General features: G+C 37.8%; 1 protein-coding gene across 1 annotated transcript; it reads right to left on the bottom strand.

The window, feature by feature from the left end:
* Positions 1-2,323: 2,323 nt before the first annotated feature.
* On the bottom strand, positions 2,324-13,620 carry TMEM106B (transmembrane protein 106B). The gene is made up of 7 exons (XM_009573769.1): positions 13,401-13,620; positions 9,970-10,033; positions 8,501-8,660; positions 7,568-7,708; positions 7,423-7,472; positions 3,944-3,997; positions 2,324-3,165 (listed from the first exon to the last, which is right to left on the bottom strand). The coding sequence occupies exons 1-7, from the start codon at positions 13,618-13,620 to the stop codon at positions 3,027-3,029; spliced, it is 828 nt and encodes a 275-aa protein (XP_009572064.1). The 3' UTR covers positions 2,324-3,026.
* Positions 13,621-16,622: the final 3,002 nt, after the last annotated feature.

A 16,622-nucleotide genomic window follows, 5' to 3' on the forward strand; every position in this document is an offset into this window, starting at 1 on the left:
CCTTTTTTATTTTAAAATCAAGATAAAAAATACATGTGAAATAATTACAGGTCTGTCACTTGGATCTATTCTCATAGCTTGTTTACAAAGTTACACGAGTTAATACTGACTTCCTTTGTTCTCTTAGCATGATTTTCTGTGGCTGAGCCTGGAAACAAGTCTAAGGTAAGTATTCAAACAGATGTCTTAACTACTAATTTTAATATGACATCTCTTCAGATAAGCAGGTTAGTTCAAAATCTTGCCTTGTTTGGTTAGTAATATGCTGACAGTTTTGCAACGACATGCTAGCATACATGGAACCTTAAGCTTTTGATTCTCCTGTAACTGACTTAATTTGAGGATTCATCAATAGGATCTTTACTCCAGCCCTTATTTTTTAAGGTGAAAACTCTTAGTCATTCAGTAAGTCTACATCCACTACATATACCAGATGACAGACGTTAAATCTTCCCCCTTTTGCCACATACATGGAAAGAATAATTCCACTCATAATTCTTTATTTTAAATCAGCCAATACCAAGCATTTCATGCAATGTAAGGTCCACAGATTTAAGTATGTATTTTGCTCAGCATGTCTGCCAAACTTTCAAAGGTCAGTCTGAGTCTCAACACTGCATAAACAGTGTAACCTCCCCCTGCCATACTTATTCAAGCAGCATTCACTACTGTCACCAAATTTTACCATCGTGCCATTCCAGTTATTTTGCATTACCTTTTATCCTTTGAAGAAAAATTTGTTTTAAATGATATAAATACCTGACTAGAGCTGGTTTCTTCTTTTTCTACTTAAGAAAAAAAAAAAAAACAAAACAACACAACAAACCCAAAACAAAAAAACCCAACATTTTAGCTGTAAATATTTAGGCCTAGAAGAAAAAACCCATATTACCTGCTGGCTCACTTCAGATCTGACATGGTTTAAATCAGAATTCTCTCCCTACCCTCCAATATAAACAACAGATAACATAGTTGAGTTTACCTCTCTGCTTCTAACTAGCTCCCCACTATCCTGGTCTTTAGTTATTACCTATATATTTTCAGACTATCAGACAAGCTTCTGCATGCATTTTATCAGCCACAGGACTGAACCTCATCTATACTCCAGGAAAATTAGAGTCAATCATGAACTAGTTTCCCTTATGATTTTAAGCTGTAATAACGAATGTTTAATTTTAAGTGCCCACATTCAACAATAATTTTAAGAATGTAACTACAGTAAGTCATCAGAATCGACTATTCCAGATTCAGACGTTCTCCAAAGCCAAAAGCTGACATCTTCATCTTACCAACAATTATATGAAACTGAGTTTAGGTTCCAAAATTTTTTATAGACATTCAGAATAAGTGCTCACAGCATTCAAACAAGAGGAGGGGTTTTTTGTATGGTTACTTAATTTCTTTTAAATCAGTCTTACATCATCAATAGCCTTTCCCCCACCCACTCAATTAGGTCCACCTGAGAAAGGCCGATAAAGAAAAGACATATACCTTCACTGAAGTACTGGAGCATAAAAGATTGTTAGTTGCAAGAAGTTACTCAGCAGCCTTTTTCCATAGTGTTTACTGTTAATTCATTTTATATAGCTTATTTCCAGGAAATGGGCAGCATAAAAACCGCAACATCTATTTTAAAAAATATGTAATTCATTACAATGCCACAGTCTCAACAATACCTTCTTACAGCTGCATCTTATCTAATTCAGAAATAAAAGAATTCTAATCTAGTTACTAAAAAGTTTTGTACCTAACCCTTAGAACAGTCAGCCTTCAGAAGTCAAGCAACTTCAGACCCAAAAATTTACAATCACCATGTTTGACAATAACCCCGGAAATTCTCACTGTGCAAACTATCCTATTGAAACTATTTAATAGCTTTGTTATATGTCAGTCTCATAATTACATCAGCATTTAGTCTTACAGAAAGAATTGCTTTATTCTCCCTTACATTAACTTTGACATGAACTGTGAGTGCTCTGGAAACTCAGATAACTACTGCATTGCTTACTGAGCCTGCGCACTAAATATACACACCCCAACATATTAACACTTAAAAGTAGCTTAGATACACAGTATATTAAAATAATAAAAATGATGAAAATTTACATCAAGCTGCCCAAACCCATGCTCAAACAGTTTCCCACCTAGTTCCAACTGCACAATCTTGATTTTAATAGCTGTACTCAAAAGTTTACTAAAAAACAAAGTAGAACGACACCATTAAAGTCTTTATCCATTCATTTTCAAGAGTCTTGAATTTTTCCTTTGTCCGTAATGATTCTGGGAGTTGTTTTTTGTTTTGTTTTTAAACCCAACTTTAAATCTAACAACATACATTGTCCTTATAACATCCCAGAGGTAGCAGGAGGGAATATGGATGAAAAGATGCCAGATTCTAGAAGCTGCACATTCAAGTATAGTGTCATCCAAGAGAGCTTTCCTGGCTTTCACAGACTGCATGTCACCTCTAATCATGTATAGCAAATGAAAAGTAGAACCCCAAAATAAAGAACTATCGCCACTGGTTTACTAACAGAAGTTTCACACCCAGATACCTCAAAGTAATCTGTTACTTAAGTAATAATACTGCCAGTTTCAATAGTCAAATATCAAGAACTGAAGTACAAACTTAAATTTATGAGTATCAATTTTTCTAAAATGCTCATTAGTGACACATTTTATCTAAACACAGACATACACACAGTTACTCTAAGTTGATGTACCACACTGTAAGGAAAGGTCCCAATTCAGTTCAAGAATCTGATATTCCCCCTCTCCCTCCCGCCACACAACTTGACAGAAGTGCTTACAGTAATAGAAAGCAAACAGAAGGGGAAAACACAACATTTAACAAGTGCATCTATGTACATTTTGCACCTTCTCCCTCCTTGCATCTAAAGTGATCAGGTCACCATGTTTGCTATGCTTTACATGCACATACTCTCCCCTTTACGTAGTACCAGTCCTATTCAAATGATCTCTGCAAGCATCAACAGCAGTCATTCCACACTAACCAACAGGTGCTTTTATTGCGGAGGCTGAAGTACATTTAAATATTCTGACTGGCCCAGCTGGTAGGTTGTGTTTCCTCCACAGTCCACATACTGGTATCTCTCCTGGGATATTTGCTCAGAGTGGCCAAAGTACGAGGTTGTCACCGTCACTCTTAAAAAAAAAAAAAAAACACAACAGAAGAGAGACTTGTTTTGTAAAAGATTTGAGTTCCCTATTCTAAAGATCAGTGTTTCTACGTTACTGGGGTTTTTAAGGAAGAAGTTTTGGAACAAAACATGTAATATTATTAAGAAGAAAGTTTTAAATAAAGTTAAAAAAATACTAGTTTACCACTGCAGATTTTCTCCAAGAAAGACATTTGCCTTCCTGAGCACAGACTTTTTTTCCCCTAAAGAAGATGGTAAAGCTGAAGTTTGCTCATTAATACCTTGCTTTGCAAGGAGAAAACAAATGATGGTTAGAGAAGCAACTGCCATGGTCGGTCTACACCTCTTCCCTGCCCTTCCCCCCCGCAAAAATCCCCACCGTGCTGCTATTTATGCAATAAGTCACAAAAAGCAGACTCTGGCGGAGTATCACGTGCCTGTAACTGCTTCAAGATCACGAAGATCTCAGCAATTTTTGAACAGAGGCTGATATACAAACTCATTTCAAAGTATTTGAGACCTTAGTAGCTCCATGGCTACAGCCCAACTGCAGAGCAGATACAGTAATAACAGTTCCACCTATTCAAGCCTCTACACTACCAGAACATGTCTAAAGACACAGTTCAGTTTCAAGAACTGTGAAGCTACTACACTAGAAAACAAGTTGATTTCATTTTTTCTATGATGCACAGATTCCAGCATTAAATATTTGAGTAATATTTCAATGAGAATTACATGGCTTTTAAAGTTGTTTCCAACAAATAGGAAGTTTCCATACTTACTGCATCATCACTACTATGTTATGCACTTTGATAGATGCTAAAGTACAGAAGTCACTGCAAAAAAACAAAACAAAACAATTGTTAGATTTGCATCAAGCTTTTACAGGTAATTATCTAAAAAGCAAGAATTGTGGCTTCAACCGGAAATTCTGCTATCTGTGTATACAGAGACTACAGAGTTGCTAGCAATGGCAACTAAAATAGTTCTTTAAAAACACTGCCTGTGACTGTATACTCACTTAGGTCTACTTTTATATACATAGTCTTGCTTTCACATGAGCTTGCTTACATGTAACGCTTGCCAACAAAAGTGTCCTGTGAGACAGTGGTCACTCCATCTTTCAGAAGCTAACCAAAGTTAACCTGAACAACTACATTAAAGCATGTCAATACCACTTTGTCACTGATGAAGACTTTTACTATGAACAGATATAGACATAATTTGCAATTTCACTTCATCTTATCAAATTTATGTACAGAAAGGAAAATTTACAACAAAACATCAACATTACACCAACTTCAGCATCTTTTCATGTAAAAGCAGCAATTTGTCAAAAAAAGTCTTGAAGGCTTGCTATTCTTGCTCAAAAAATATCAAGAACTTAGGAAAGTCCCTTTTTTTTTTTTGCACTCATCCACTTCTGTATTATGCAAAGTGACCTTTAACCAATCTGCAGATATTTTGAAGTTATTGTCAGAGTTACTGTTTTCTTGCAAGATACCTTTTCAGACTTATATTTTCTGACGTGCACCTAAATACCAGTTACACAGAGCACTATGTAAGTGTATACTTCCCCGCCACCTCCTTAAATCAATTGCTCTTGGTCACAAATTTATCAGCTCTGGAATGAAAGGCATGTGATCAGCGCAACATGATTGCATGGCAGCCACCCACAATATTTGCGTGCCATTGTCATTCTTTTCCCCAGCACCAACAAACATATGATGAAGTATTAAACAGTGAATGAACACAGGTGATTCAAATTATATCAAAATACAAATAAAACAGTTCAGTATTAAAAGTTGTTTTATATTGGTATCTATAGTAATGACAAATACCTTGATTTTTTTCCTGCTAGGCTTATAACAGGATTTAGTTAGACCATAATGCCAGATATTCAGTTATTGTAGTTTTCTAATCCAAAATCTAGACAACCTGTAACATAATATAAAGCCAGCTCGTATCCAACAGCACATACTGGCCGACAAGCAGAGAGGTACAACATCAGCATACTGTTTTTTTAAGTCCAGATTATCTGGAAGTAAATCTGTTCTAAAAAAACCAAAACATACAAACCAACCAAGGAAACAAAAAAAAACCCCAAAAACCAAACACACCACACAGCACAAAACTGTAGCTAGGAAACTCCACATTGAGCCAGCTTTATAAAATAAACAGATGGAAATGTCCTGTATGATGCTGATTTCATCATACAGGTCTACTGAATCCAGATGATTTCATGCAGACATTTCAGGTCTTTAAGATCTCCTGTATTCAACCTAAGCTAATTTTACAGGACACCTACTCTCCAGGATCTGAACAACTAGCTAGTTATGACTAACACAAAGCCTAAATTGACTAGCTGGGGAAACAATGAAATGTGATCCACTGTACAACCCCCAGTGCTCCAACCCACAATAGTATCTGTACTACAAAGATTATCCCAGGGCCTTCACTGGAAAGTTAAATATTTGTGCATGGAGAAAAAACCCAAACACAGTAACAAACACAAACCCCCACTAAGACCAGCTGAAGTGATGTTGGCTGGGTGTTCAAACTAAGAAACCTCACTTGCTGTCTCCAGAGTTGCTCCATACAGCAAACCCAGGCTTTTGAGACTCACAATACAGTGAAAGAGTAGAAACCCATCAACAACAACAACTGTCAACAGGTCAGGGAGGTCAACTAATACCAACTGTGCAACGTACAGAAAATATGGAGAAAATGAACAGCTATAGTTTTATGTGTGGTTCAAATTCTGTTTAGTACATTTTAAACACATCACAACAAAGCTAGTGAGTGCTACTCAAGTAGTAGGACCTTGCAGTATCAGCCTGTACAAGAACTTAGATCCTTAATTGACACAAACTTCTATAGTTATGGGTCTCTTATTACCAGTTATAGCCCATGCTTAGTTCACTGTGCTGAAGCAATGAATATTTTCACATGCGTACAAACCACCTATTAGTCTGCTCTTCCAGTAATGTTCACTAACACTTGCTGTCCTGAAGGAGGGTAAGTCCACATTCCAGACTGCTGGCACTGACACGTGACAGTTTCTCTGCCTCTACTCCAAGACTGTACAATCCACCTCCGAGCTGAACCAGCAAGCACATCATTGTTCTACACTATTGCCAAGGCTGCAGCCTTCAAGCAGAAGAGCCTGAAATCCATCCAGTTCAGGCCACAGGCAGAGCAGCTTTTACCTGTCCGCATCTCTCTACACATCAAAAGTCACTCAGGTTTTTCTAAGGTTAGTCACCAGCTTGCAGTTAAAAGTTGCAGCTATTGCTGGGAACAGACTCTTAACAGCATTACTGAAATTAAGGCCACAGTACTGACCATGAAAGAAGCTTCAATGCATTATTGCACCAAAAGCACGACTAGGTAGGTATCAGCATGAGTTCTATGAAGGCCACATTTATTTACTCCTCACGCATCCAAAGGATGAGCAGATTCGCAGGATTCAGTGTTTACATAACGCTAACTTATATGCCTTTAAGAGGTGACAGAAGTACCTCTGCTTATTTAAAGTTAGTGCCCAATTTGCTATTTCATACCCCATAACTATTTCAATTTATTCCAACACTTCAAAGCTGTAAGGTTCTCTCCCATCCCAAAGGGGCTGGCATCCACTGGAACTGCACACAGACCTGAAGTCTCAGCAGTTAACTCTTTCTGTTCAGCCTGCATTTCAGTGTAAGAGAACTAACATTTAGTTTTGTTACCAAGATATACTGAGCTAATAGTCTGTTCTAATAGTCTGTTGGTCAAATGAACTTTCAGAAGCTATGAATAAAACAGCTTAAAGTTTAAAGGACAGACTGTAAACACTGCTTACCATTGTACACACATGGTCTGAAGAAAAGAAATACAAATTAGCCTCTAATTTCTACAGAATTAAATATAAATTCCCTCTACTGCCAGAGAAATTTGTGGGAAAGTTACTCGAGAATGTGTTAGGGGAACACTCTTGCACTTTTGTCCCCCAAAGCAGCAGGTCCTAGCTATTGCCAAGGCCTAAAACATTGGGATAGAGATACCATTCAAAGTGCTGAGAGCCAGGTACAGCAAGCCACTATACGAAACTATTAAAACAACAGTAGTTTAAGTATTTCGCAGTACTATTAAACTCATACAAAGAAAATGCCACAACACCTCTTCCAATACATTTCCGCTGACTTTGAAAAAAGTAGTTTTTAGCACCATCATAATTTTTAACAAGGCCCGTGTGATATTTAGAGATGAGTACACTTACAACATGTAGCTCATTTCATCTTGTATGACTGTGGGCACCATATAGTCAATCTAAAAAAATAAAAAAAAAGCAATGAAAACATAAATGAGTAGATCTGTACATGAAGATTAACACATATTCAACTTTGAAAGCCTACCCTATTTACCTGTTTCATATCCAGAGGACCAATGTTGGTAATGTTGTTTAGCCGTGCTTTGCCAATAACTGTTTTTGAAAACTGAACTTGGGCTGTGATATTTGCCACTTCAACAGAATAATAGTTGTTGTTTGTTATATTTAGTGTGTTCTGAAAAACAAAACAAAACGCTAACAGCTATCCATTCTATGTATCTTGATAAGCACACATTTTTAAATTTGAGACAGTAATACCTGAAATTACGCAAGTATTATTTTCCTGCCTTCTAGGATTTGGGGGGGGAGGGAGGTAAGAGACCATCACCTAACCCCTCTCTCAGGTTTTTTTGTAAACATATTGAGCAGCACAAACTTCTGCACAACTTCCCTCCAGTGCAAATACTGTGGAGGGAAATAATGTCCTCAATTATTCCTTCCAGGAAATTTAGCTATCACAGGATCCTTTTCTCCCATGGCTGCTTTGCTTTATTTAAAATGAGGAACTCTGCCAAAAGTCTTTAGGCAATCCTGTATTGATTGCATTACCAAGAAGTCAAGAAGCATGTGGAAAGAACTCCTTTAATTTTTAAGGTGAATAAGAAACCATTTTTCCTCAAATCCAATTTTGACAGATGCATAACACCAGGACAGCATTCAATAACATTCCTACATACACACAGACACCACCTTTCACTCATATTCAAAAAATAATGCAGAGAACTCTAAAGTCACTGTTCCCATGAAAATAGAAGACCTAATGGTAGCTTGCAGCTACACCTACAGGAACCAGCCACAGCAGGTCCAGTTACATTTTTCAAACCGGTCATTGTATCTGCTTGTATTTCTTAGGGCACTAACTAAGCTTACCAGCTAGGCCACAGTTTCTATTTATATAAAATGCAACAAGAGATACTACTGTGACAGTTTATCCATTACAAACACCCAAACAGATAGTTAGACTTACCGTAATATTTAGATATATTATACGTCTACCCTGTTCATAAGTGACATATACTGATTTCACACCAATGTATTCAACATCGATTGAGCGAGGAAACAAGAAGAATACAGCCAGCCCAGAAAGTAGTAAACATACAATTACAGAAGCAGTCACGTAGAGCTTTCTGGAGGAAAAAAAGAGCACATTTCAGAGTCAAAAGCACATTAGACAATAGTGGCATGTTATTTTCTTTTAAATGATAAGGAGTATGACTAGTCAATACAACTAGTTCACTCTATTTCTAACTTCCATTACCTTCCAAAGGGGGGAAAAAGAACTATGCTGCACTTCATGTCTATGTCTTAGAGATGTTACTCTTGCATATACATCAGAAATCAAGTTTCAAAACATGTGTTTATCCCAACATTTGTAACTTAAAAGAGGAAAATAGAAGAGGTAAATATTTATGTGCTTTGAACATGAGCACTTCCTCTTAAAATTTGTTTATAGCAGAACTTTTGTCATTCTGCAGGACTCTTGTACAACACATCCAGAAAGAAGAATAAAGCTCTTCTATGCCCCTACACAGGATTCTTTGTCATAAAAGACTTTCAGGGAAAGTGTTAGACTCCTGCTAAGGAACAGGAAATTCACAATTAACCTAATATAAAAGGAGGGTGTGTGTGTGTATGATAATAAAAAAAAATACACAAAGAAATGCTCTACTGCAGCTCCAATTTTCTCAAAATTAGAAGACTAAAGTAAGATGTTTCAAATTTGTACTACTATTACATCAGATATATGATCCATGATAGTATTATGTGAAGCTATTGTATATTTTTTTTCCTGGTACTCATTTCTATTTACTACAGAAACAACCAAACATTAAGGAAAAAAAAAACAAAAAAAACCAAAAACCCCACAAAAAACCAAACCAAAAAGTGTCAGAACAAGAAGCCCTGAGCATTGTAATTAAACCTTTAAGTAGATCCTAGAAAAAAAAATAAATCTAAAAATTCTATACCAGAATGATGAATTTCTTGATTTTGCTAGCTGCTCAGAGCTTTACAAATGAATTTCTAGGTGACTTATTTCGTAGTAGTGGCCCAAAGAAATTATCATTTTACTCAGACTTTAACACTGAACATGTATCTGCTTAAATCAATTAAGATGCTAGAGATTGATAAATAGTTGCATAATTATTGTAGACATTCAGATAAATATCTACATGAAGAGATCATACAGTATTACTTAGCTTCGTAAGACATATCGTGATGGAGTATGCACACCTGTTAATAAATAACTCTCCAAGAGTTAGAGGTTAAGGTTGATATTACTCATGAGCAGGGTTCTTTCAATACTGAATGCAAGAAAACATTCCAGTGATTTTTTGCTTGATTCTTCTTGACACTACCTCCTTTAAATTGCCGAATTTTAACTAGAAGAGAATAATTAACTGCAGATTCATGTATCACAACTAACTATTAACTTACGTTCTTCTTGGCCTCAGTCTCTGATCACTGTATGGAATTAATGCTACCAGCTGATTTTCCTGCCCTGGAAACAAAAACACACTTTCAGAATTTAGACAAACAACGAGTAAGTATTGTTGCAGTCGCTTCAAACAAAGAGTGCCGGTTATAACTTAATGGCACCAAAGAATAAACACTAAAGACAAACATTTAAATTTCAGATAGGCCCAAGCAGAATACTTCTGTAGCTTATGTCACTTTCTGAAATAGATCATGGCTTACAATACAGAAGAAAAACCACCAAGCCCACAAAGACCAAAACAGCAACAAATGCCTCTGGCACCATTTCTACAAGAGAAATGGAGGTACATAAAGCTTCCTGCTCTCCATGCCAGACCATAAAAAGTCACAGGAAAAAGTCATTCAGAAGCTCGAGCAGTAAGAACTGATCCAGAAGGCATTCTACACGTACTCTTCTGAAAAGCAGAAGTCAAGTTTGTTTAAAAACAAATACATGTATCAGTTTGGGTGGCTTTGGCAACACAAGTTATACATACACTGCATTCTGGAAATCACTGGTATATACAACTATTTCTCATGGGACTGAGCTGCAGCACCCTGGAAGCCAAAAAAGTATCTGCTGGAATTTCTCCAAGCAACAAGTTACTTCACTAGACAGCATTTTTAAAAGGGATGTATCTTAAGAGTAGAAATAAAAAACACAAACACAGATGAGCTGTTGAAAATACATGGACTGCATCTGTCTTTATAGCTTCTGCTATTTGCTGTACAAAAAAATGGAATTGAGATTCATCCTTATAAGAACAAAGAGGCCTCAGGACCAAGACAGATTTGCACTTTTAAGGCAAATGCAGAATTTGACCAGCACTATCACTTAGCTAATCAACCATTTAGAAGTGATTCCATACTGAATCACTAAGCTGAGCAAAGCATGCTAACTAAGCAGGCAGTAGTATGTAACATCAACCTTCTAAAAAACCTCTACCAATTTAAAACACATTTTCATCTCAATTTCAATGAAGCATCTTCAACCTTTGAACAAAACAGCACAGTCTTACTTTCATACTTTATCATACTGGAAAGCTAAAGCTGTCCAAGCGTGCTGGTTTTGGCTGGGATAGAGTTAATTTTCTTCATAGTAGCTAGTATGGGGCTGTGTTTTGGATTTGTGCTGGAAACAGTGTTGATAACACAGGGATGTTTTTGTTATTCCTGAGCAGGGCTTACACAGAGTCAAGGCCTTTTCTGCTCCTCACCCCACCCCACCAGCGAGCAGGCTGGGGATGCACAAGAAGTTGGGAGGGGACACAGCTGACCCCAACTGACCAAAGGGATATCCCATACCATATGACGTCATGCTCAGCATATAAAGCTGGGGGAAGAACGAAGGGGGGGACATTCAGAGTGATGGCGTTTGTCTTCCCAAGTAACTGCTACACATGATGGAGCCCTGCTTTCCTGGAGATGGCTGAACACCTGCCTGCCGATGGGAAGTAGTGAACGAATTCCTTGTTTTGCTTTGCTTGCGTGCATGGCTTTTGCTTTCCCTATTAAACTGTCTTTACCTCAACCCACGAGTTTTCTCACTTTTACTCTTCTGATTCTCTCCCCCATCCCACCGAGGAGGAGTGAGTGAGCAGCTGTATGGGGCTTAGTTGCCAGCTGGGGTTAAACTACACCAGCACAAATCTAAAAGAGCCTCATACTAGCTACTACGAAGAAAATTAACTCTACCCCAGCCAAAACCAACACACCAAGTAACAAAGCGCAGTTTCATGTGTTTATTATACAGTTTAGCCATCATGTCATGTGTTACAGTCTTCCCTACTAGTCATGCAGTCATTATGTCAACACTTAATTTTTCCCCTCTCCCCTCAAAAAAACCCAAACATGATTTTTTTTTTTCCCTAAAGTACTGAGGAATAGTTAAAAAGACAGCCCTGTTTTTCTAATAACTCATGTAAAGTTCTAGCTTTAATCACATTATTTCATTAGAATGCATGGACAACATGCATTTTTAATAGTTACTGCAAAATGTTTAATAAATTAATTAACTCACATTTGTCTAAGTATTACATCCAAGAATCCTACAGTCAAAGAAATAAGCTTTTCAACATAGGAATCCTGCTATTGCTGCTTTTTAGCTAGCACTATGTTGAGTAAAACTTGCCATTGATATTATATGTATTTCAAGTCAGCAAGCTAACAGAACAAACTTCCTTCTCTGTAGTCTTTTGGTTAAGATAATTTTTAGTTGCATAGCTTTTCCACAATTCAAATTTGCTGAATTCAGAGGTATTCAAAGAATACATCATAGTACAAAGTATAACACGTAAAACACAAATCTCTCACGATATTTGCAACTATTTAGATATCCTGCACCCCCTTCCACTTATTTGTAGGTGAGAGAAGTATTTGTGAACTATACAGAACCTAATCTGACTGAAGCGCATGTACAAGGACAATATGGCACAGTCAATTTTCCCAAGCTGCTGATCAAAATCAGTTCTGAGAGCTTTTACACCCAGTAATCTATTTTGGATAGGAGTTCTGGCAAAAGCAAAGCAGTACCAAACATGAAAACTTCTCGTCAGTTCCTTCCCCCCATCAAAGGGAAGATCTTGCAGCTGAAGCAGAAAGCTGTGCCTTGGCACACTGCATTTGTCACTCTCTCCTTTTGCCCAGTTTCAGATATCCTGCATTCTCCTTTCAAAGGTCTGTTTCTAAATAGCTGCTCAGGTGGCTTATCATATAAGAGAGAAGCATAATAAAGCAGAATGTTTTATTAGAAGAAAAGGAAAAGCAAAGCATGAGGGCAGCAAGCAAACAAAACAGTTAGGCATGAAGATAATGCTGTGTATCCTACTCCTTCCCGAGGCAGCCAGAGATCCCATATATTTTCAACTCTCAGCTGGGGTCCTCTGCCTAGCAGGGACAGATGGGACAAAGGGAGGGTAAAGGAAAACGACGGGCACTGACAGCAATGAGGGCAAGAAAATTCACTATAATCAATCAGGGAAAAGGTGGTGTAACACAGGTCTACTTCCCACTCCCTGTATTTGCAGCTATTTTTGCGAAGTTATATATTGATTCAAATAGTTTAAAATAGGTAGTTAAAAAAATGTCACAAAAATAAAGGTTTGCAAATTCAACTTGCAAGAGCTAGCATTATGTGCTAATTTAAAGCTGAGAAGCAGGGAACACTGGCATGTACAGGCAGAAGACGACCCAACAGGTAACAGCCAAAGCTGCCTCAATTTGTTTCATTAATCCAGTGTAATCATAACAAAATGCTTAGTGCTAAAAAGTCAAAAAGATGAAAAAACTTCATCTTGGCTAGGAGAGCTATTTGTTACTAATTATTATAGTTACAGCTGCACATGGTTATGAGGTAAATTTATACATTAAAAAAAGAAATAAAGAAAACTTACCTCGTGGAATTCTTCCCGTTCCCTGGCAAGTCGGGCAGGTGACGCTGTCTCTTCCTGTAAATTCCACATAGGGAAATTGCGATACATCTCCACATCTGCCGTCTTCATTTTGTGATTCTGAGTGAACTAACCCATTCCTCATATTATCAGACACTGTGCCTCCATCATAGCCATCTTCCTTGCACGTGTGCATAGGCAGGTGAGAAAGTGATTTTCCCATGTCTAAAATAAAAGTCAGAAGAAACCTTTCAGGGAGAACAATTCAAACCTGGCTTGCATTTATTCCTCCGCATCAGGTAACTGTTAGTCTATGGTCATTACTCTGAGAAGACTCCTGTTGCCCTCTGTTCAGATCCCGTAAGACCTGGAAAGTGCTAAGGCCGCTGTCAAGCTGGAGTCAATCCCAAGCTATAAGAACCTGAACTAACTGGGAGCTTTGTTTAGATCCTCCAATACGCGCAGGTTGAAGGGGGATCGACAAGAGGCTTTTAAGTTAGAACAGCACAATTGCTGGCAAAAGGTTGCAACAGTCTAGCAGTGCTTTTGAAAGGACTGTTATTGCACAGACTTTCACACAACACATTAACCTTTGTATAAAAAAAAAAAATTCAAGACTGGGCTCTAGAAAGCAAGTTTGCAATTTTCAGTGGATTCTACACACACTACAGACCCAATTCTAACAAGCTTTTTAGGTTGGACTTGTTTTGAGAACACGGGATCAGCTACTAGTTTCCAAGCTAGAAATATAAATCTCCGGGTGTTTAATCTGATGATTCCCTTTAACCCAAAAGAGGACTGATTCACAGGAAAGTTAAGGAAAAAATGGAAGTTACTTTAACATAGCTGCTGGCAATATGTAGCATTTATAAAAACTTGTTTAAAAAAAAGTATTAATCACAAAAACATTTTTGCTACTGATGCATATTTTAAAATTTCCTCACTACCGTAGCTTTTCAGCCATGACACTGAAACTACCTTGAAATACAGAACACTTGAAACTAAAGGCTGTAATGAAGTGATGCAATGGAAACCTTCCTAATTTGCAACAGGTGGAAAACAAACTCAAAGTTTAAAAAAAAAAATTTGTACAGCAGTGGCAATCAGTTGTCCAGCTTATCTCCATAACCCATTTTAGTTACTTAACACACAGAGATACCAGCCGCTCAATTCACCAGTGTTTTGGGAAACAAGATGATTTAAAAAGAGTGCAAAACTTCAGTTTTTCCATTGTAAGAGGCACTTTTAAAGTGGCTGCTAATAATTATCATGCTGGTTCACTGAGAAAGGAAGCCCTAAGAGAAGCTTAAGAGAGCAAAACATGTCAGAATGTTTTAAACCAATCACTTGAGACAGAACAGAAAGATCTCAAATACGATGACGGTAACACAAGCACAACATTAATTCATTATATTGCCACAAAGGCTGGGTGAACATAGGAAGGGAAAAGTAATTCAACAAATGCCAACAGTTACTGTTTCAGCAAATATGCAGTATTATTTTATTCATTTAAGCATTAAATGCTTTCAAGAAGGAAAACTATTTATCCTTATGCTGCTACAGCACTCTTTAAACATTCTAAGCTTCGGAGCCATTCAATAATGGAAACTGTTGAATTGAAAATTAAAACTATTGAACTATTGAAAAAAATTTTCTGAAAAAGTTGTTTACAACATTGATGATTATTTCACGTGGGGTTTTTACTTATTATTCTCCTTGCAGCTGACCTACAGCCTTTAAGCTATGAAACTTGAGTCTTGCAGCTTAGGCAATAGGTATCACAGTTATAGGTCTGAAAGCTTAGGGATCAATCCCTGGTCCTGTTGTGCTACAACTGTATTCAACTTACCTGCTCTACTGACAGTAGGCTCAGGCTATGTCTACATTAACAACTAAATACAGAAAAAGCACCAACTCCGTGGAAATAAACAGTTATTGAGGATCCAACATCCACACTATACATGTTTTTGTGTGTTTATTTTATACTAGCTCTTGTCTAGACTGACAACACCCACTCACAACTGAAGTGCACCTTCTGAAGCTTTAGCTTCTTCCAAAAGGAAGAGAGTTCACGCACTCCCAGATCACACTGTGACGTGAACCAAAGTGCAGCAAGCAAGGATGGCTGGGAACTCATTTCAAAAGCACGCTCTTTATTTGAATTAAAATACTAATACAGATGTATCCTCCAATGCCAGCTGTTCCTGACCTTCAGTAATTAGAATTCAATAGTGGTGTTTTACTGCCAGAGACTTAGAACAGACATGTCTCAGTTCACAAGAAACCAGCCACCTTCAAGTGAAATGTGTTCCTCCAACATGCTTTCCCCCCCAACCAAGCACTGAACCTTATTACTGCTGACCAAAACTGAAGAACACTTTGTTCTTTTATCCAGCACTTATATGCTAAACAGTGGCAGTTCTGAGAACATATTATCTTCATATGTGACAGCCTCTATATTGTCACCAAAGTCACAAACCCTACTTCCTTAACAGCTGTGCTTTGACCCAGTCTCTCCCTCATAACTGGTGTATATACCCCAGTCTCCTTGGACTTGTCTGGAGTTTCCTTGAATTCACAGTCTGTTAGAAAGAATTTGGTAAATTAAAAAACGTTGTGATAAGCAGCTTTTGTTTAAGACTGTGCCCTTCAGCTTGCTATGGCACTGCAGCATGGTAGTACATAGACAAAACTCAAGCAATGTCCTACGCATACAGAACCACCACATCCTGAGTTACATGCAAGGCTCGGGGGAAAAATTTTTTGTTTATAAACTCAGTGAAACTTTATAGAGTTAAACTAGATTGTTATACTTCTCCAAAGAGTTAGGGTGGCATTCTTACCCCTTATATGCAAATACATAAACTTGAGATTACAAACCTACTTCTTTTTCAAAACAGCAAAAGATTTTTAAGTACGACCATCTCCTGCCCTATCAGCTGTGGCTTAAACACGAACATCGCAAGCTCCTCCAAAGCTGCAAGATAAGGCGATGACTTCGCAGTCACAAACTCGCTCGGCACGGGCAGGCACCTCCAGCGCTGCCTTTCACCACCCCTTTAGAGACCCACCTCTCAGACACAGCCTGCTCGGTAAGGCTGGCGCTGCCGAAAATACGGGAGCCAAGAATCTCCCTGAAATTTACGGAATTTCTTGCCCGTCAAGCCAGAGCGGCAGCTGCTCTCGCAAACATGGCGAAGTTTCCAGCCGGCGGGCGCGGACCAA

Source organism: Fulmarus glacialis, unplaced genomic scaffold, assembly GCF_000690835.1.
Source record: "Fulmarus glacialis isolate BGI_N327 unplaced genomic scaffold, ASM69083v1 scaffold7593, whole genome shotgun sequence".
In the NCBI taxonomy this organism is placed as follows: Eukaryota; Metazoa; Chordata; class Aves; order Procellariiformes; family Procellariidae; genus Fulmarus; species Fulmarus glacialis.